This window comes from Paramormyrops kingsleyae, chromosome 21, assembly GCF_048594095.1.
Source record: "Paramormyrops kingsleyae isolate MSU_618 chromosome 21, PKINGS_0.4, whole genome shotgun sequence".
NCBI lineage: Eukaryota > Metazoa > Chordata > Actinopteri > Osteoglossiformes > Mormyridae > Paramormyrops > Paramormyrops kingsleyae.
This window is the reverse complement of record NC_132817.1, coordinates 10,818,855-10,841,616: the sequence shown is the minus strand read 5'-3', so window position 1 is coordinate 10,841,616 and position 22,762 is coordinate 10,818,855. Positions and strand designations below refer to the sequence as shown.

The 22,762-nt window shown below is 42.9% G+C and overlaps 1 protein-coding gene across 1 annotated transcript; it reads right to left on the bottom strand.

Annotated features, from left to right (window-relative positions):
- Positions 1-95: 95 nt before the first annotated feature.
- LOC111847650 (importin-13-like) lies at positions 96-22,109 on the bottom strand. Its single transcript, XM_023819039.2, has 21 exons — positions 21,219-22,109; positions 16,179-16,304; positions 14,808-15,406; positions 12,956-13,096; positions 12,416-12,557; positions 10,137-10,303; positions 9,441-9,561; positions 9,196-9,343; positions 8,786-8,967; positions 8,568-8,594; positions 8,176-8,310; positions 7,277-7,426; positions 7,078-7,158; positions 6,844-6,981; positions 5,752-5,848; positions 4,644-4,696; positions 4,290-4,356; positions 4,019-4,077; positions 2,967-3,056; positions 2,711-2,892; positions 96-2,087 (listed from the first exon to the last, which is right to left on the bottom strand). Exons 1-21 carry the CDS (start codon positions 21,285-21,287, stop codon positions 1,991-1,993), a joined length of 2,871 nt encoding a protein of 956 aa, XP_023674807.2. The 5' UTR covers positions 21,288-22,109; the 3' UTR covers positions 96-1,990.
- Positions 22,110-22,762: the final 653 nt, after the last annotated feature.

The window sequence follows — 22,762 nt, the reverse complement described above, 5'->3', positions numbered from 1 at the left end:
TGCTCTCCCATGACAAGAAGTGTACACTTCCAGCCCAGATAACCTTTTTAGGTATTATGTGACGTACAAAAAGTGATTAACAGCAACACAATATCTTAGCTGTCAAAAAGAACCACAATTTATCAGCATTATCTTAAATGCACACGCATGTGACAGGTCCTCAGCTGCCCAGGGCAAAGGGGTATGTTTGCTGAAGGTGCTTCATAGGGACTGGTGTGTGCAGTTTTATAAAAGATCTCTGGCCCAAACTACTGCTCATACAACAAATACATATTTAAGAATTTTTTGCTACAGGTTGAAGTTTTTAGTACTAAACCCAAAAGCAGGACAAACCTAAATGAATATTATTTAATGATACTATTTAGGTAACAGGCATGTCTCTAACAAGACAAACATGTCACAAGTTAGGGTGAGTCCAAAACTGCATACTTCCATAGGTACTGAATGTCATCAGAAGCCTACTATTCAACACTACATAATGTGCTGTATGTATGAGAATAATATGCATGCACTCTCACACACGGTGGGGGTCATCTTGCACATTGCCTGACCCGGATGGTTACCAATGATGTAGCTTGACCCCCATAAAAGAAAAAAAAAAAACGATCAATGCAAAAAATACATATGTAACTGGATATTGGCTTCTACCTAAATTTGTGTAGCGACATCACTTCCTCCATCATCTTGCCAAAAATTTCTGAGTGGCATTTTTCATCTCTGGGTGCCAATCCTGTGGCCTTGTGGGATGGGGTAGCATCCATTGGTTGCATACGTCAGATTTGGACAGAATGTAGTACGTCATCCATATACCTAGCCTACCATCTTGTTCCTTGTGAGGATACAGAAATACTGCTCATGTTGAATGCTATATTTCGCCTACTACGTAGCAAACAAGTATGTGATTTCAGATGCACCCTTTAGATTTAGTCTGATTTGGGAGGGTCACTGAACTTTTAACAGTTGATTTAGGGAAAGGTGGCTCCTACTGAAAGATTGGACTCATTAACACAACTTTGAAAGAGAAACTGCTGTTTAGAAATACTAATTTCTCATCAAAGTATTATCTGCATGGACTGTATAGATAGCATTCATCCAGAATGTTCCTGTCTGGCACTTCAGGCTTCTCAATACAAAAGTATAGAGCACAGGATTAAATATCGAAAAGAGTCTATCAGATAATTAAAATCCAATACAAAAATATGAACATTCTTGAAAACGCAAAAAATATATGATATTGCAGATTTAACACAGATTTTGCAGATTTTGATATTAAACACGCATGGACCTCAGAACAGTAAGTGATCAAATAGCGGTGAGGGGGGGGAGTGCCCTTTCGCTCAGGTATCCTGACCACCCAGGATCGATGCTGGAAAGAAAGATCACACTGCTGGGATTGAGGGCCGAGGCAGGAGGTCCAAGTTGGCAGATTACAGAAGTTACCAAATAAACCTTGTGGGCGGCTGAAACTTTCAGCCTCTCAGGTCGGCGGATGAGGACTTTGGCGGGACCCTCTCGGTGCAAAAGTCTTAGGCAGTCAAAGGAAATGTTTAAAGCTACTTATCTGGATAGTAAGTGTACATGTGCTGAGAACAAAAACACAATTTAACATTAGAACATATGAGTAACACAATAAAAACTGACAGGAATTTCTTCTGTCCTCCAGAAAGTCACCGGCACCTTGCTGGATGGCTAGATGATCACCGCTTCAGTTCACAAACCTCTCCTCAGGGGCACCCCAGCCATTCCATGTATTTGTTAAATTTCACCACCAGCTCACTCAATTAATTAACTTAATTTGTTAAAAAAAGTCAATGAGATATGAGGTGTGCTAGTGGTCCAGTCAAAAAATAGATGCGTAGGTTTTTGGATATGGCTGACACACTTTGACAGAGAAAATGTCACAGTTTTACACTAACTAGAAGATCATTTATGAATCATTTTCTTAGACTGCCTAAGATTTTCGTACAAAATGTGCAGAAAAGCTCTGGAGTCAGTATTCAGTGGCGTATTCGGTGCCGTGCAGACCTCGACAGAGAAGGCCAAATTCCTTCACTGTCTCCTTCAGCTGCCATTTGTTTGATTGCACCCTGGTGGGGGATGGGGGGGGGGGTTACATTATCATTCCCATACTGCTGACAATTATCTATAGTTATACATGGGATACAATACAGAGAACCTAAGATCAAACATAGAAATTCAAAGGTGGCACTTACTGTTGTACCCTTGAACCTCCTACCACTAATGCATGATTACATACAAGCTCGTGGGAGTTTTACTTATACAAAAATGTTCAGAGGACAGAATGAAAAATGACTGGTTCAGACAGATAGCGAATCAGATTGTAGATGAGGCGGGACTAAGACATCTGAGTGGTTGGTCTAACATCCGACCAAGATCTGATTAGTTATCTGTCTGAACCAATCATTTTTCATTCTGGCCTGAGAACATTTTTGTGTACGTTGAACTGCCATTGGGCCACATGCGAAAATAATGGCCAGGGGGTTTAGTATTTCTTTCTCTGATAATTCCAGCACTCACTCAATTTATGAAACATTTCTATAAGGGCTCACAGACCCAGGGTTGGAAATCCCCTCTCAAGATTGATAAGATTGCCTGTGTATTATATCCAATTACATGGAAGGAACAACTAATCCTTCATTGGGGTGCGATGGGAGTCACAGCGTCCACAAGTGGCTATGCTGGGAGGTACCTGAGTATCTGCTCCGCGAAGCTCTTCTTCTGTTCAGCTGAGACACGAGGTGATGGGAAGTCTGGCAGCTGCAAGTTCACTTTCAGCCACACTTCCAGCAGGGCGGTGCAGTGCTTGTTCAGGGAGAATAGCACCTCTCCGAACTGCTCCATCAGGCCATGTGGAGACCGCCCTCCAATGCCCTGGATGGGGGGAGAGTGTTTGGGGGTAGCACACACTCTCTCATGTGTCTGCCCCCACCGTCACACACGCCTACCTTGAGCACAGCCTTCAGCAGCAGTTCACCATCCTCCCGCACCACCTGGCCTATTGGTGGGGTGTCGCCACAGTGAGGAAGCAGCTCCACCTGCAGGGGGCGCCATGTACTTAAACAGGAAGCCATTACAGCAGAGGTCACTAACAGGCGGTCCAGGTCCGAACCCGGAAGCTGTCCCATACGGACCCGGACTGACAGCCATAACATTAAGTTATTATTTAAAACCTGACGGGACGTTTCTATTTTAACCAGCGCAGCGTTTGTAGTCTTTTCGGTAGTGGTTTAGCAGTAGAACCGCCATTTCCCACGCCAATGAACGTCAAACACCTTTAATCGCCAAGCAAGACGTAGTTTGGCTTATGCAGCCCTTTGTCTGCGCTAATGTGCCACTAGTGTTAATAACAGCAGCGAAGCTAACACCCGCAACCAAAAAGCCGTAATGTTCCTAACAGAGTGGCTGCTTAATAACAGCAGCGAAGCTAACACCCGCAACCAAAAAGCCGTAATGTTCCTAACAGAGTGGCTGCTTAATAACAGCAGCGAAGCTAACACCCGCAACCAAAAAGCCGTAATGTTCCTAACAGAGTGGCTGCTTAATAACAGCAGCGAAGCTAACACCCGCAACCAAAAAGCCGTAATGTTCCTAACAGAGTGGCTGGTCTGTCCTCAAATCATACAGCTGAAAAGTTTTCTAATACAGTATGTATTATATAACACGTTGGATAAATAGATGTAGTTTATTGTTGATTTCATGTTTGTTGAAGTTTCTACTTTTTAACATATGTATAAAGTAATGTTATCTGCTATATAAATAAACTCAGGTGAAACAAAAAATGTACGTTTTCATGGCTGTCAAATCTCAAGCATCTGGCATGACACTCATGCTTTCAGACTCACGCTGGAAATCTTATTATTCCATTATTAAACCTAAAATTAGCAGAAAAAAGCAGATTATTTACAAGGTAAGAACTGTTACATGTGTGTGCAGACATCTCGACATTTTGCATTACAGCAACATATCAACATGGAAGAACACGCCCAAGCATACTCACAAAAAACAGACACGTAGACTTCACAGTCGGAGCCTCCGGAAACTCCAGAGACATCACCCCTGAAAGTGGAACCAGAGTTTACCTTCTACATTCAGGCCACCACAGTATTTACTGTAAAATTATCACGTCATTTTGCCACTTCATAACAGTGATACCAATTAAGTGGTGTGGGACGGTTCTGTGTGCCCTAGAGCATGCAGCAGAACACGGCAGCCTGTGCCAGAGTGCTGCACGGCGACGGATACGTGTACCGGTGTGCCGCCACACTCACCGCAGCGGAAAACAGCTTTTACATCAACATTTTCAGATAAAAAAAGGTCCGCCTTCCTCCTGAGCGCCTGTGTGAGCAGAAATAACCCAGAGAATAGGGAACAACATCACCTAAATCTGTCAGGACCCTGAGTGGAACCCCAATCCCTGGAACCCCCCCCGCACACGCGATTATCAAGGGTATCGAGAGGAGGAACACAGGTCTCAATACTGTGAGGAACCCGCCATGTAAAAAGATGTTACTGGATACATTTTTTTTTTGCAAAAATGAATTTCCCACGATATTCTACATGGTCTCTGTAGACATAATGAGAAAAAGTGAACGTGAATGAAATAAGAAAATCTGAAGACACACCTGAGCCTGGAGCTGCATAAATGAATCAACAATATCGGGATGATTCCTGGGACCTAGAACATAACACAGATGCAATAATAACAATAATAATAATAATAAAAGAAGGCAAGGAAAACCAGTGGAAAATCTACATGACAGGACACATCAGACAAATGCATACTTGTGCACCGAGACGGAAACTAAACATGGGAAAAGAAAGAAGGACAGCAGGTTAGAAGGGGATTCCTGCGGAGCCCGTCAGTGCAGGAAACCCCAGCCATGTGACACACAGTCTCTCTATTCATTTCTGCAGTCATAACCCTAATCCCACCATGACAACCTTAACCCCTACCCAGCCCTAACCTTAACCATAAGTAACCAAAAAAAATACAAGACTTTCAGCATTTTCAGTTTTTTGATTGCAATAACAATTTTTTTCTAAAATTCAGGTTCCCCTTACGCGGACCGAAAAAATGATTCCCACAATGTCAAATCAACAGGTTTTCTTCACATTGTGGGGACCAAATGCCCCCACAATGTAATATACACTACTAGTCAAAAGTTTTTGCACACACTGAGATTTTGTACATTTGCATGTTACTCACTTAACACTTGCTAAAAATACACTCAATGTTCTTTGCAAACAAAGTTTGTTCACCATTTGAGTATCTTTATTAGCAAGAAAATGTCATATCTTTGATTCATCAAAGTAACCTCCTCTATCAGTTCAAACAGTAGAGCAAATTTGAGGAAGTCTTTCTACAAAGGGCATTAAATACTGCCCTGTTTCATGGGATGAAACGGTTAACAATTGCATTTCACGTTAAATGACAGCCTAGAACTGAACTATTCCATCACCATACAAACAGTTAATAGGATGTCAGACATGCACTGTTACATACTCTTTCCATGTTATAAAGGAACCTTGTTTTATTTGACATATTTTCATTTGTTGTTCAATCAACTTTCCAATGCTTAATAGGAATAAAAAATCTGATGTTAATGAAAGTGTTCTGACTGATTGTTTATACATGACCACAGATGCAAACACACACACGAACACACACACGCACACACACACACACACACACACACACTCTTACACCACACTCTCCTGCTGTCTCCCTACCTTGCTGAAAGATGGAATGGGTGACAGAGGTGACCAGTTCAAAAACAGCTTTGATCCCTGGGTAATGTTCCTCCTCATTGGCAAAACTGTGAATCATCTGAAAACAGAGATAAGGTCGAGTACCAGTCAAACATTTAACTCCTTACTGCACAGGAGTGGGGGCCGGTCTTATGGGCTACTGAGAAGAAAAAAAAAATCTAATATTTGGATCCAAAACAATTTGCAAGGTGCAGAGAGAGTAAACGCATGAGATCTTCATGAATAGCTCCCATTGTCAGGCATGGAGAGGGCAGTGTCATGGTCTGGGGTTGCATGGCTGGTGAGAGATCTTTGTGAAATTAATGGGTCTCAACCAGCATGGCTCCCACATCCTACTTCAAAGGCATACCATTCCATCTGGATCATGGTTGACTGGGCAGAATTGTACAAGAACTTATGCAAGAACTGTTTGGTAAAGAAGGAAAGTGAACGATAACTCAAACTAATGATCAGGCCTGCCTCATTCTTCAGATCTCAATCCTCAAGAACATGTATGACATTAAACAGTCAACCCAAAAAATCCTACATCTGTGGGAACTGCTACAGAAGAGCAGGGAAGGAATGTCAGGTGATTTCTTGCAGAATGTTTTTAACTAATTATTAATTTATAGGAATCCAAGATTTAGATAGAATTTTCCAAATTCTTCAGTATTGCATATATTTTATGTATTATAATGGGTTTTCTTTCATCTAAGTCAGGGGTGGACAATCTTATCTGCAAAGGGCCGGTGTGTATGCAGGTTTTCGCTGCAACTCCCTAATTAGGTCACTAATTAGATAACTGATTGGCTGAAGAGTCCTCACACCTGGGTTTGAACAGCTGACCTACAGGTTATCCCAAAAACCTGTATACACACCGGCCCTTTGCAGATAAGATTGGCCACCCCTGATCTAAGTATTTTGAAAAAAAAATATTGCGTAGAATAACCTAATTTCCAGCAAGTATACTCATACTTTTGAGTGGTAATACATAGGAACACCCAAGACTGTGTCCCAGGGGCATCTGTGGAAAGTCTGAAACCAGCTAGGGAATATGATCGGGTCTAAACTCACCAGGCTTATAAGATTAAGCACAGAGGCTTGGGGGACGGTACCATACACCTGGCCCAACATCTTGCTCAACTGGGACACTATGGGACCAAAGTCATTGAGGAGAGTCTTCATGCACTTCTCAAAGATGGCACACACAGCCTGAAAGGGGCACGCAGCGAAGAATATAGAGGTCAAATGTCAAAAGGTCACAAGCACCTTGACCTGAGATAATAGCAGCAGTGGCCGAACACTCACTTCTACCACTTGAGGGTCGTTCAGCCACTTGCTCAGCACTGTTTGGATCAGGGTGAAGACCTGCTGTAGCACTATCACCACCTAAGAGGGACCAAAAGTCCAACTGTATATAATGACTCTTGCTTTAGCAGGTCTCAGCCTTTGATTATCACCATTACTTGACCTTTAACTAACATTCATGTGTTTCATGTGCACTCACAGGGTTGACACCCAGCTGGGCAGGGACTGCCTCACCAGGGGGAGAGCCTTCCCGAGTTGCCTCCTCCTGTTTGTTGATATCCAGTGTGGTGAAAAGGCTGGACAAAATGCCGAAATTGTGGATGATGGCCACCTTGCTAGAGGAGTTAGGCTGTAAAAAGAGGACCCATCTTCTCAAACCACACCAGTAACAACCAGGTCTTACTTAGATGGGAGCTGGACTTTGGGATCCTTCATGATAACTTCTGCTAGCAATACTGGCTTGGGATGGGGGGGGGTAAATTTTTGCCCATTATGTCAGATGGTCAGGCCAGCCCTGACTTAGAGTCCAAATCAGCTGAGGGTTTTATATCTACTGCAGCTTTTCTGCTAAAATTTGCGAGTCCTGAGTAATTTCAGAATGACTCTCACTGACTCGAATAACACTTCAGAATGACTCTCACTGACCCGAATAACACTTCAGAATGACTCATTTGTCTGAGTATTATTTCAGAATGACTCACTGAAACCATGGGTTCCCAGACTCCTCAGCAAATCTGTTTTATCTAATTATGGGTTTCAAGACTGGTTGGTTAGTTTAATCAAACAGCATGATGGCTGAAGAAAAATAGAACATACAACTGGAAGTGCTCAGTGGTTTGGAAAGCAACAATTTAAACATTAAGGTAAAGTCAGGCTGATCTTTCCAATTATAAAGTTCCACAAATGGTCCCCAAAGACAGTGCTTCTCAACCTCATGGAAATTCCACGTTTTTGTTCCCTCCCTGCTAGATAGTCCATATTTTTGCTCGCTCCCAGCAAAAACTTGGACTGTCTGTGCGTCCCCAAGGGCCAGCTTGGGAAACACTACCTTAAGGGACAAACGCCAGGTTCCTTTCGAGCAGCCACTGTTTGGCTTACCACCTCCTCTGCCAGCTTCTCCAGCTGCTGGATGTAGGGAGTGATGAGGGACAGCAAGTTCTCCAGGATCTCCTCCACTGGGAGGGCTGACAGCAGGAAGCCCAGTGCCTGCATCAGCCACATGCACTGGCTGGACTGTGCACAGAATGATGGGACCAGATTGCAGTGAAAGAGAGGCAGAGCTGCCCCTGTATGCCAGGTGCAGTGGGTGAGTAATATGGTCTGTGTGCAGTGACTGATTAACAGACCAGCTGGTTACAAACTGATTCCAGGAAGACAGCTGGTAGCACTCTTACAAGTCAGTCACAATCAGACTTGTTACAGTAAGACACACAGAACACACCAGCAGTGAGAGATACAAAACAAAAAAAAAACATTACTTGAGAACCAACCTTGTGGATTTGCTTGATGAGCACTTCCTGTAAAGGGAGACCAGTCACCATGTGTAAGACAAAAATTGCAAATCAAATTCCAACGCAAACTTGAGACAAAATACTGAACTAAACCACTTAACGCAGAACCAGCCAATTACAGGGGCTATAGCACTCATTTAAATATTCAAGCATTAAAACCAGTTCGTAGCCAAAGAGGAAAAGGGAGGTCACCTGACCTGCGACACAGCGATGATGTCACCGGCAAATGGCAGCAGGTCTTGTTTGCACTCCCTACAGATTTTTTTCAGCGTGGAGACACTGGATACCGAGAGCTCGGGGTTCCCCAGGGCCTGAAGGACCATGGGGAGTACAGCACCCAGCATGACGGGGTGGTCGGCCAGCCACTCGGCCAGGGCGCCTATGGGGACAACATGCATTCCATCACTCAAAACAGCAAGACTCCATTTTTAGAAAAATGTAACCCGGTTCGACCTGGTTTTTCCATTAAATCAACCATTACAGTGACCCTACAGCTACCTGCCCCCCACCTACGATTAAAATCAAAGGTGAAACCATGTGACATCAGGAAAAGTCCACAAGGAGACGGATAACCCTGCACGGGTAACCCCCGTTTTCCCGAAGGTACCTATGGTGAACATGACCGTTTCGGCCAGTTGCGCGTTCCTGATGCTGATTCGGGGAATGAGCCCGATGAGCCCAGGGATGACGTCTGAGTAGTTGACATCTGTTGTCTCAGCGATGGACTGGAAGCCATACAGCAGGGCTTCTGTATGCTGCAGGGAAGACAGGCGGGCAGGTTAGCCAACCATATTACAGTTTTACAAAACTGCTGAAGAGATCCAAGCCAACCCCCGGATCCCCAGAACAGACCTGCCAGGGTGCCGTTCTCTCCGGCTCCATCAGCAGCCTCCCCAGCTTATCATACAGGTTGCTAAGGACCTGGGTGCCCAGCATCTCGTACACGTACATCAGCGTGTCAGAGATGTCCACCCTGCAGCACACACAGGGGTTCTGTTACTCTGTACAATTGTTGAACTGGACCTTCTGGTGGCCTCCTGCTTACTAAGAGTGTAACGGTATACATATTTGTACCAAAAATTTTTGCTATGAAAATTTAAAACACCTTTGTGCTTCCCCTGAGCACAGAAACACATGCACGCATAGATATAGATACAGATAAACCAGCACTTGAAGGTACAGTTAATTTTCTAAATGGATATTTATTTTACCTTTATTTACTTGAGAATATATATATATATATATATATATATATATATATATATATATATATATATATATATATATATATATATATATATATATTTTTTTTTTTACTTTTAAGTAATTTAATTATTTTATTAGTAGGTCGCAGCAGTATTGACAGAGATTTTTTAAGAAAGAGTCATATTTTGTTCAGTAAACCAAAAAAAAAAGAAAAAAAGAAGCAATTTATGTTTAGTTTCTTTTACCCCCACTGTCCCGAAAAAACGTATCAAACCGTTACCTGAATACCGAGGTACGTACCGAACCGTGATTTTTGTGTACCGTTACACCCCTACTGCCTACCTGTAGATCCTGAACTGCTCCTTTTCATCAGGGGACCAGGTGGCGTACTCCTCATCTGTGGGGAACTGGGCCTTGTGCAGCAGAACATCCACCAGCTGGAAGTATACAGGCCTGTAGATCTGCATGTAGGCAGCCTGCCTCTCAGCATCAAACGACATGATGTCATCCTGGAAAACAGACAGCTTGCGTGTCTACTCAACAACCTAATGACGAGAGAAAATGACCAAAACCTAGTGGACTAAAGCCAGCTAGAACCATCCCACCAAATAATGACACCAAGGCAGAACAAACAGCAAAAAATTGGGTTTAATATCGGCATGTTCAAGTGAGCAATGTTCCGTCATGCTGGCTTCTCCAAAAACATCACACCCATTACCAAATAAGCAGAAACTAACTTAATAAATCAGCCTAAGACACTCTGCAAAAATCCCATGTGAAGGAGAACCTGCAACATTAAAACTACTGTTCACATCACCTGGTGGCTCATGCCAGCTAAACAACTGAACCCAAATCTCAGCTGGACTTTGAACTTAGAAGACAACTCAAATCAAAAATAACTATTTTGAAAGCAGGTTGACAAATCAAGTGCTAATATGAGGCCAGTGGTTTTAAATTGGTTGGCTTTCCCATCATTCAGACTTGAGTGATCTTGCCCAGGCCTTGACTGGGTTTTGCTTTCCAAAAGGGGCAGGTTCACTTGCACATGAGAGCCAATTGAGGGTGTAGGATTACACTAATGCTGAATGAGCTCTTGTCTATGGCAGTCATGTGGCTACTGGGAAATGTTCTAAGGGTTATCTGAGGGAGGGATGGAGAAATCAAGAGAGGACAGACCCCCCCCCCCCCCCAAGCCCAGACTGGCAGCAGGGGGTGTGAGGGATTAACAGCCGCACTGCTAGGGCACTCTGTGAGGAGAAACATGACTGCTATGACATGTTAACAGGCATATACTAGGACACTTTGTAAAAAGAAACACAAATGCTAAGACATGCTAACTTACAGGTGCTAGGGCACTCTGTAAGGCGAAACATAACAGCTAAGACATGCTAACAAGCAAGTTCTAGGACATGTTGGGAAAAGGATCACGAATACTAAGATATGCTATCAACTGCATTGTTAGTTCACTCTGTAAGGAGAAACATTAATGCTAAGACATGCTAACAGCCACACTGCTAGCACACTCTGTAAGGAGAAACATGAATGCTAAGTCATGCTAACAGCCACACTGCTAGCACACTCTGTAAGGAGAAACATTAATGCTAAGACATGCTAACAGCCACACTGCAGGACACTTGGTAAGGAGAAACATGAATGCTAAGACACGCTAACAGCCACACTGCTAGCACACTCTGAAAGGAGAAACATGAATGCTAAGACTTGCTAACAGGCTCGTGCTAAGGCAGTCTGTAAGGAGAAACATGAATGCTAAGACACGCTAACAGCCACACTGCTAAGCCACTCTATATGGAGAACCACAAATGCTAAGACTTGCTAACAGGCTCGTGCTAAGGCAGTCTGTAAGGAGAAACATGAATGCTAAGACACGCTAACAGCCACACTGCTAGCACACTCTGTAAGGAGAAACATGAATGCTAAGACACGCTAACAGCCACACTGCTAGCACACTCTGTAAGGAGAAACATGAATGCTAAGACACGCTAACAGCCACACTGCTAAGCCACTCTATATGGAGAACCACAAATGCTAAGACTTGCTAACAGGCTCGTGCTAAGGCAGTCTGTAAGGAGAAACATAAATGCTATGACATGTTAACAGATGCCATGGGCATCCTGGGGAACGAGAATGTGATTTTGAATGTGATGAGTGACTGGCAGACTGGCCTTTTATTCCTTCAGCAAAGGTTAGTCTATTTTTATACATGCAATGTTAGCCAGGCTGCAACACAGATATGCATGTGCACATGCATATAGAGACCTGTACTTATCACCTTTCCATTAAAATACTAAAGGTAAATACAGCTTCAGGTCTCTTTTCCTAATTCTGTTTCTTCCTGTCGTGATGAGATTGTAAATATTACATCAATAACAGATCTATTAAACACTGAAGGAGTAGGGCTCCTCCCTGGAACCTACTGATGTTTTGTGAGCTTGGAAACAGGTTTATATTGACTAACCAAATATAAACAAACTGCTTTGGTCATGCTGTTCTAAGAGGGTTATTTGAGACATTTGTCCATGTCAGCACATCCATAGCAGATGCTAACTGGCTGCTCAGCCTCACCCGGACCGGCAAAGCCAGACGACCCCTGGGTGGCCTACCTGTAGGGTGTACCAGAAGGTTAGCGTCAGGGAGCTGGTGGTCTCATTCACAGGGTAGTGCCCAGCAATGCCAGTGCAGAACATGACCATGTTCACCAGGGCCAGGAACCCCTGCCAGTTATCTACCTGATGCAGAAGAACCCTACAAAGCGTGCAGAGATTTACAGCAAAAACAGTTCTGCCCATCCAAGTACAGGTGCCTTTTGATGTATGCAGATTAACTGAAATAGTTATTCTGCTATTTAAATTATTCTAGCTCTTTTTCAGTCCTGAAGTCATTAAACTGCCCATAACATAAGCTTTCAGAACCAGGGTACTAAATCCATTATTCTCTGGTTTATATTCATAAGTCCAGGACAGAAGGACATTTGCATCAGTACAAATTTAAGATCTACTTATTTAGTCATCTGATCTCAGCATACCTCAGATACCATAGTTCCATTATCAGAGAGCTCATATAATGGTGTTATACATTTGCCTGCTCTGTGACACACACTGCTTTCTAGATGCATGGCAAGCCCACAGCTTGTTACTTTTCACCTGGAGTGGTTCTCCGCAAGGGCCACAGCGATGCGGCAGATTCCATGGGAGGTCTCCATGTCCCCACTCTCTGCTGCCTCCCTCAGCTGACCTTGCAACTGCAGCACCTGGGGTACCAGCTTCAGCAGTGAACTGACATACCTGGATTTAACGCCAACAGACACAGGAGCGCCGTCACCCATGGGTAACACACCTACTGGCTCTCTCTAAAACTCAAGGTGTGCCTCATGGTTCCCTCCTCGGTACACTGTTTTTCTCGTGATTTTTGCGAAGCATGAAAAGTTGTCTTCACTGGTCGGCATGACTGTCTTGCCGTCTTTGTTATCATCATTCATTTAATTAGCTGAAAATATTTACCTGCATTTAAAGTATAGTACCTGGGAAGCATTAAGCCCTGCCCACACAGGGAAATACATACAAGTTGCCTGGCAACAATCCTCAGCTCATCAAATATCTGCTTTTGCTAGAGCCTTGATTTTATGCAACTGCGAGGTAGCCAAGAAGCAATGCAGGCAAAGAAATGAGAACACAAGTAATTATCAAAAAATTTCAACAGGGGCCATTCCCCTTATGACAGACCACACCACCGTAAACCTTAACACAAAATGTCATCACCTGGTGCTGTCGTCATGGAAACAGTCTGTCTAGTAAAATTTTATCCACTTGGCCCTGGTCATATCTCCCTCTCTCCATGGCCTTGTGATACCCTCTGCTGTCATGTGCCTCACACCTGTTCCCTGCTTGTCATCCTCCATATGTCATCCCCCCCCCCCCCATCATCCTCCATTTGTAACCCCTCCACCACACACACACAAATCCTTTTCCTTACCACCTCACAGGCTCTATCCTTTCAAATATGTTGTTTATATCTCAGACTGCAGGTGCATTGTGGGTAATTCCCTCAGCTATTTAAGGCAACCACTTACTGGTCATAAAACATTGACATATAAACTGCAAAAGTTAATCTGGGATTTGTGCACAGAAACTTAAAATCATAGCATTTATATAGCTGAAGGTTTTGTTGGAGTAATTCAGTTTAAGCACTTTGCTTTAGGGTAGCATTACAGACTTCCCACACACAGCTACTGTTCTTTGTGTTGCCTATTGTAAAATCTTTTATTGCTTAGCATTATCACTTAGCATTTTTTAATATAAAGGAATCTTAATTTTTAAATTTCTTTTTAAATTTGTTTTCTATTATTGTGTTTGTTTTGTGCTTTTATATATTTATAAAGACTCTGGTTTGGAAAATGTTATACAAATAAACGTAATAATAATAATAATAAATATTATTATTATTATTAATATTAATATTATAATTATAGAGCGGCATGTTGGCGCAGTCGTTTGCCCTGCTGCCTAACTCATTTCTGTGTGGAGTTCGCATGCTCTCCCCGTGTTCACGTGGGTTTCTGCTGGGAGCTCTGGTTTCCTCCCACGGTCCAAAAGCATGCAGGGCAGGTTGCTTGGCGAGTTTAAATTGGCCCTGTGTGTGTGTGCACCCTGTGGTGTGTTGGTGACTGCCCAGGGCTGGTTCCTGCCTGCGCCCATTGTTCCCGGGATAGGCTCCTTCCCCCCCCGCGACCCCAGTAGGGGTTAAGCAGTTACAGTGATGGATGGATGGATGGATGGATAACAGTAAGAACAACAACAATAATAATACTTTCTCATTGGGTGGGAAGCCACAAGGCTCAAACAAGGAAGTAAAACACTGAGTGCTGAATGTGAAATTGTGAGGTAAGAAGCCATGTTCTGCCAAAAAAGTTGCATGTGAATCATTGGGCCAATGGCAAGCTGAATGCGAAGGGGATGCGCGTCCCTTCAGCTGCTGCCCTCTGATGCTGTGGCTCACCTCTGAGAATCTGGCTGGGAGATGGTGTTGACGATGGCCTCTACGGCAGTGTCAAAGAGCTCTGGGTCGGCCAGCATGGCGAAGCTGTCCTCTAAAAGGCCCTGGGTCTCGCTCAGCGGAACCGCTAGTGTCACCCAGCTGGAGAGGCACTTGAGTGCACGTGCCTTCGCCTGGCAGGGTGAGTCGTCTTGCTGCAGGACGCGGCGAAGCAGGGGACAGACGGTGGCCCACTCCCCAGTCAGGGCTTCCCGCACGCGGACGCGACGGGCCTGAGGCAGCCGGCTGGTCTGGAACTCCTCCGGGAGCACGGTGAGGATCTCCAGCAGTGCCGGGCCGGCCGTCTCCCCTGCATCCTGCTGGAACGCGCGCACCACCGCCGACACGGCAGCAGGCCATGTCTCAGGCATGAGGTTGAGGGCGAGGGAGGCCAGGGCCACACACAGGCGTGTGAGGACCATCTTGGAACCAGAAGCAAAGCGGGCGATGTGGCAGTATAGCTGCGTTTTGAGACTCTCATACTGCTCGGCTGGGATGTCGGCCCAGTAACAGGAGATCTTGGTGTGGAGGGCACTGGCCCCAAAGTGCTGGATCTCTGGGACCTATGGTGACAGGATAACAGACAGAGTAACACGTCTGGCCAACAACGGTCCATGTGAGGGGACACCATGCATGTCACTTATTAAATGATGGAATTCCAGACAACCACGCATGCACTGATGTGTGAACAGAGCACACACACTTTTAGTTTATCATTACAGTCACAGATTTATTACTACATTGTGGGGACATTGTGGGCACATTAAGCCCATGGAGTGCCCCTGCCAGTCTCCGGACCTTAATCCCATAGAAAACCTATGGCGGGAACTCAAGCTGATTAGTGACAGCCTAAAAACCTTAAAGTTTTGGAGGAGGTCTGCAAAGACGGGTGGATGAAAATTCCTGATGAGCTGTTTGCAAACGTGGTGACCAACTACAAGAAACATCTGACAGCTGTGTTTGCAAACGATGGTTACTCCACCAAGTACTAAAGCATGTGATCCAAGGGATCAAATACTTATTTCCCTAGATAAATGACAAATTGGTTTGTAACTGTTATAGGATTTTTTTCCTTGTTCGTTTTGTTGATAATCTATCTTCTGCTGTTAAAAGAAACCTACCAGTGAAATTATAGACTTCTCATTTCTTTATTAATGGGTCAACTTAATTCAGCAGGGGGTCAAATAATTATTTCCCTCACTGTATATACAGAGTGGAGGAATAGAAAAATATATTATCATTAGTAATTTGTTAGTGACTGAGAGCTTTTCATTGAAAATTATGGAAATGGTGGCCGTCTTCCAGAAAATTCGATCTGACCCAACAGAAACTCACCTTTTCTGAGCTGAGCAGAGCCCAACAGAACTGCCAGGCTTGTGGAGACACCTGGGCCTTCATGAGCCACTTCTGCGCCACATTCTTGTTGTCAATGTCCGGGTCATAGTACAGCTGATGGAGAGCCTGAGAGGGCCAATCAGTGACATCAAGGAGGGGTTTAGAGGTACGGCAAGTTACCCATTGGGATAAGTGGAATGGTGACGTTGACCAGCATTTGCGATATCAACCAGCAGATGGCGCACTGAAATTAACGAGAAACCAGTGAAGGATATGTGGAGAAAGTATGAAAAGATACAAATGCTAATGCAGTGAGTGTACGGTTTGATTGTTTTCTTTGAGAAATAAAATTAAAAAAATAAAATATGTTTTTCTATAACAATCTCAAATTCCATTGTGGGAATGGGGTGTGGCTTTTATTAAACTTTACTGCAAAGAAATAAAAATGTAATAAAGTGGAAACTGGTTTTTATCATTTTGCTTCCAGATGTTCCTGTAAATTTTTCTTAACATTAATTATGTCAACCCATCACACTGATCTCCAAAATTTTCACCAAAAGTTATCTGGTGAGCAGCCTCGTCCCCGTGTTAACGCTGTCTTGCTCACCAAGCCTGCATGAGGCTTGCCCAAAGCCCTAAATGCATTAAGGCTCAGCCACATATGGGAAAACCACATTAACTTCAGAGTACTTTTTCCATCCCAAATTTGAAAGCTGCCAAAATAGAGCCGAAGGTGAGAAATCACTGAGGAACTTGCGCATGTAGTGGGAACCGGAATCTGCACAGAGGAAAAAAACGTGCTGCAGGTTGCCAACGGCGATCATCAGCAGCACATGGTGGGGATATTATTAGGAACGCCTGCGATGGCTGAAGCAGCTGAACAGCACTCTAAAGTGCAGGCCAACAGAAACCCACCCATAGAGGCTTCAGCATTCAAAGGCAAATTACTGTGCAACTTCAACATCAGAAAGAGGCTTATTTACATGTTGTCTCTGCTAATAATAGTAGTAGTAGTAGTAATAATAATAATAGGTTACATTAATATAGCGCCTTTCACAATCCGAAGGCCACTTTACAGAAAAAAAAAATCCATAATCAGGAAGAGACAGTAGAGAAATGTTTATGGAAGAGAAACGTCTTTATTTTAGATTTGAAGTAAAAGAAGGAAGAGTAGTTACAGAGAGAGTTCCATAGTATGAGGGCCATGGCGCTGAAGGGCCTGCCACCGATGTGGAAAGTCTAGTGCGTGGAACAGCAAGGAGATTATTATTAGAGGGTGAGTAGGGAGTCAAGAGGTCACTGAGTTAGCTAGGAGTGAGGTTATGCAGAGCTTTATAAGGGAGAAGCAATATTTTGAATTTGATATGAGACTGAACCGGTAACCAGTGTAGCTGAGAGAGGATGGGTGTGATGTGAGCAAAGTGTTTAGTGTGAGTGAGAACTCGAGCTGCTGAGTTCTGAATATACTGAAGCTTTTGTATAGATTTTGCAGGGAGGCCAGTGAAAAGGGAGTCGCAGTAGTCAATAAGGGATGAAATGAATACATGTGCCAGAGATAGGGTATCAGTATTGAGCAGAAATGGGCACAGATGAGCAATGTTATGAAGGTGGAAGAATGCAGTTTTGGAGAGGGATTTTATGTGAAGATAAAAGTTGAGTGAATAATCAAATAATACTCCAAGATTTCTGATAACAGTAGCAGGTTTTCAGGGACACCATCTATACTAACAGAGAATCTGGAGGTTTTGGATATTAATGCTACATCATTTACACCAGTTTTCTAGGGCTGTCGTTGACACTGAATGCTGTTTCTTCTAAAGTGTAATAATGTATAAATCAGTTTTGATATTTCTCTCTCATCACATAAGTGTTGGAAGCTGTCAAACTGATGAAGGTTTTCTGGGGATAACATACAAATATTCAGGAGATAAAGTGGTGAAGAGAGAATTGTCTGTGTGTTATTATAGGTTTAAACAGATTGTGTCTGTCTATAATTGGGACTACTGTCACCACATTTATAAAATATTATCATTTGAAAAGTATTAATTTTGAAATTTGTGTAATTCCAAAGGGTTCACAGACTTCTTACGACTACACAGGCCAGGATGAATCACAGTACAGACCAGCTTTAGGACACGGGGGGACCACAGCTCAATAAATGATCTTACAAGAATCCTGCCAATCAAAAAACACATATCCACATCCAAGAAAGTGATCATTCAAAGAAGAGTCAGAGTCCCAGGGCACAAACAGACTCAAACCAATCAATTATTTTCCCAGGAACAAAAAATATATACAGTGGTACCTCGGTTCTTGAACTCACTAGAACTAGAATTTCTTGAAAGTCGAACAAACCAGTTTGACCTAGAACTTGATCTGAATATCAGAAGTCGAACCGTGAACGCTGACCTAATATAAATTGTACGCGCCAGGAAATGAGTCATACTACAATGCAATTCTTACTTGAATGCCTTCTTCACAGACTGGACGATTAACCAAATAAAGCAGCGCAACATTACAGTAACCAACAATAAATAAACCTTTAACTTACGTGTACTATTAGAGCATTTATGTCATTTATTTAAACTTTATTTTACCAGGTAAATTAACTGAAAACCAGTTCTCACTGCTTTACGTGATATTCGGGAAAAATAGCAGATTACGCATCGGAACTGCCTGGGATACAAACATCATGCCTGTAACTAAACTCTTCAGCCAATAAGGGCAAAGGTGTGTCGTCACGCAGGCGGTTCCAGTTTGTGCGGCCGGGTGAGAGGTCGCAATGCATCTAACTGTAATGCATTGCGTCAGGATCAGAATGCGTTGCTTTAAGCCAGCGCTGTAAGCAAGTCGAACGCACCCAATGACCGGACTGGGGAAACAAACTGAAACGCGGACTTAATACAGCGGACTAATGACAACAACCAGAAACAGATGATCACATGGGGATCCCACACGAGGTTAACGAGGGGGCGTGGCACACGAAAGGAGCGGACGATTGGGGCAGGACAGGGGTAATGTTGGGATAAGATCTTTATCGGTTTGGAAATCATTAAGAAAAAAATGCTCTTCTTGTTTTATACTGTTCATTTTGTGTTTAAATGCTTAAAAAAAAAAAAACATATTTAGGTGTATTTTTGGGGGGCTGGGAACCAATTAATTGGTTTTCCATTATTTCTTATGGGAAAAATTCGATCAGAACTCGAACTTTTTAGGATTCGATCCGGAGTCCGGAACGGATTAAGTTCGAGAACCGAGGTACCACTGTATATTTCTTATAAACGAAAAAAAGCAATGTTAGATTTTGATAACACAAACATGTTTTTGTAATGTAAAATATATCACAATATATTTTTAATCTCCTACTGGCTTTATCTTCTCTCCACCCTTTTCTTGTCAGCAGTTCCTTTGCCTCTCTGCCACACCCAGGTGGGCCTGCATCTTTAAAAGCCTCCAGGTGTCGTAACACTGAGGCGAGCACTATGTGCCACCACAGCTGCAGTGTGGCATGCTCCCTCGCCCCTGACCCAAACTCCCCACCTCTAATGCACTGTGAGGACAGGCAACAGGAATATCCACTCAGCCTGAATATTTTTTCTCATCCAGTTTGATTTCATCCATTCATCTGCCATCACCTCTTATCCAGGACAGAGTGGCACTGATTGCTGGTAACACAGGGCACAAGATGGGCGACACCGAAGGGAACGGGGTGCCAGTTCATGGCAGGGCACAAACTCAGACAGATTATCACACATTAGGAGCAATTTAGAGACACAGATTCACCTGAAATCATGTTGCTGGATGATGGATGGAAGCTGTAGTGCCTCGTGGGGGAGCCCGTGCAAACGCAGGGAAAACGTGCCACCCGCGCGAACCCACAACCCTGAATGTGTGACACTGTAGTGGTGATGATAGAGCCACGTGTTATTTAAAATAACCAAAAATATATCTGGAAATCCTAGGGGCTACGGAAAGCGCACCTTATCTCTACTTAAATTAAACTGGCGTCTCTGAATTACTACACGGAAAGGTGACCCTCACTGGTGTCTTAACACCCAGGTGCCAAAGAAAAGCATCACCAAAGGCTAACGATCACCGGCATCCAGACGATAAGGGAGTCGTGAAAACGATACCTGACAGGGTCGGTGCCAAAGAGCAGCTTGGAGAGCACTGTGACTACAGTACGCGCATAAATAATACAGTCAAAACATGACCATTGCGAAATGAAGACCAGATCTACAACTGGAGTAAACTCGACTCCTTCGCTACAGAAATGTACTAAATACGGCATTTTGCATTAGGAACACAAACTTCCTCTGATTTGCACTATTGAATGTGAATCGTAAAATGTTATGTTACACACACACACACACACACAACATTCTGTTATAGTTCTCTCCCACTCCATCCGAATGGACTAAATGCTACTTCTCTCTACGGCAGACAAGCTGTGTCGCTGAATTTTATCTATAAAAAAGAAAAAAACTAAAATAATTTCGAGAGGTCAAGATCTGGCAAAAAACACAGGAAAATGCTAGGTTGGCAAATTAACCTGAAATAAAACAACTAACTGCCAACTTTTCCCCATTGCAACAATTAATAAATGTACACAATAATCAACGAAAAAATTAAATTGTACTAGGATAATGTAAGGGCTATTTCATTTACCAGTAACAAACCCGTGACAAAATTTCAGTAGAGTGATTTCATGTAATATTTTCTAGTTAATTGTCTGCAGTGATTTGAAGCGCGTTTATTTGTTTTCTTAAAAGTACAAAGTTAGAAACTTGTCTACTTCTTCGATAAAAAAAAAAGTTTCAGTTTTCTATTTTTAAAATTCTAATCCAGTTTTTAAATGTCTTTAATTGTTATTTATTTAAGCTGACTGGTCTAAATAAATAAATAAATGACCTAACAGTTCCGAGTTGCATAGCTTACGTACATATGACAGTCGGTGCAAAATGACCCCTAACAGCAGTTTGTCGATAAATCTGTATTAGTCCTGGTGTCAAACCAATACCCATATGGACGGGATCTTACCTTCTCCACGTTCTCCACGCTGAAATCCAGCGGGTCCGGCGTCTCCGCTGTCCTGTCCGTGGTCTCCATGCTCGGAAAAGTTTTTTGGGATGGACAGTCGTACCACTTATACAGTACTTACTGCACCTAAATGTCGTGATATGCCAAGTAGAAGTAAAGGCTTATCCCTTTAAAATTGCAGACATCATGCACTGAACGTTTAGTGAGACGTGCTTACAAATTCTGGTTTGCCACTTATCAACAAAAAAGAAAAAAATATATTGGATTACTACACACGAGGGTCGTAGGTAACTCTTCTGTTTAGTGGAAGCACCCTCTCCCCCCTAAATATCAGTGCAGCCTTGTACACACGCATCTATTACGCTTATCCGATGACCGCCGAACCATTCCGATACAGCCTAATTGTTGATAACATATGAAAAATAAAATGTTATGCACCGTTGCGGATTGCATGACGACGTACGGGTACGTTAAAGAACATGACTGGTACTATTTTTCTATTAAAACCACTGGTTGAAATGCCACCAACATTGAGTGTTGCACGCTCTTAAAATTGATGTTCCCCAGCCGATACTTTGACGGTCCAGCTGCGCTCCGGGACTCGACCATGGTAGGCAGTCCTTGTCTGCAGGGGTCCTTTACTGAAATCGTTACATCTGCTTTTAACAAAAGACGAGTTTAATCAATTAAAACTTCCTTCTTTTGATTAGGCAACAGGTCGTGAGTGTAACAGGAGACATAAAACACTTTATTCTAGTACAACGCTCTATTTTCATTCAGTTTTCTGGTTTCATGTTGATCAATACTATTTACAGTATTATGGACTCTATCATAAGGAAGTGTATCTCATTGTAAATTTAACAAGATACTTTTTTCACAAGCATAGGTGCATTTTTAAGAAGGCGTGCTATGTGGGACGCAAATAGGAGGTCTGCCGCGCTGCAGTGTGGTATATGATGTTCCCATCAGTCTTTAAGCGTTATAGCGACTCCTTGTGGGTTCAGCGGCAAAAGACAACAAATAGACCGCTTATTTAATAACACTATTTATTATTATTATTATTATTATTATTATTATTATTATTATTATTATTATTATTATTATTATTATACTGCAAAGTTGCGTCAATTGCTCTGCTTACGTTGGCTAATACAAAAGAGACACGTTACAGTCCATCTGGTACCCTTTACAACAGATGCGAGAGAATCTCCCGGGAGAGACAGTCAAAATGACAATAACAAGCGCTCAACATTTTGAAATTAAATACAAAGCATGTAAACGTGAACATATACATTTAAAAATGAATCTGCGCTATTGTGATATTACTGAAAACGTTAGGCTTACCTAGCGTAAAGACATTTGGACGATATATAAAAATGATTTTTAAATAGCTGGTTTTACTTAATGTTTCTTTTGTCTATCAGTGTCAGACAGCTAGGGTTCAGTCCCGTTTGTCCTGAATGACATCCACCCCTTTCCCATAATTAAAAAAGAAACGTAATTCCTGGCTACCGGTATGGGTCTCGCTTTGGGTGGTCGAGTTT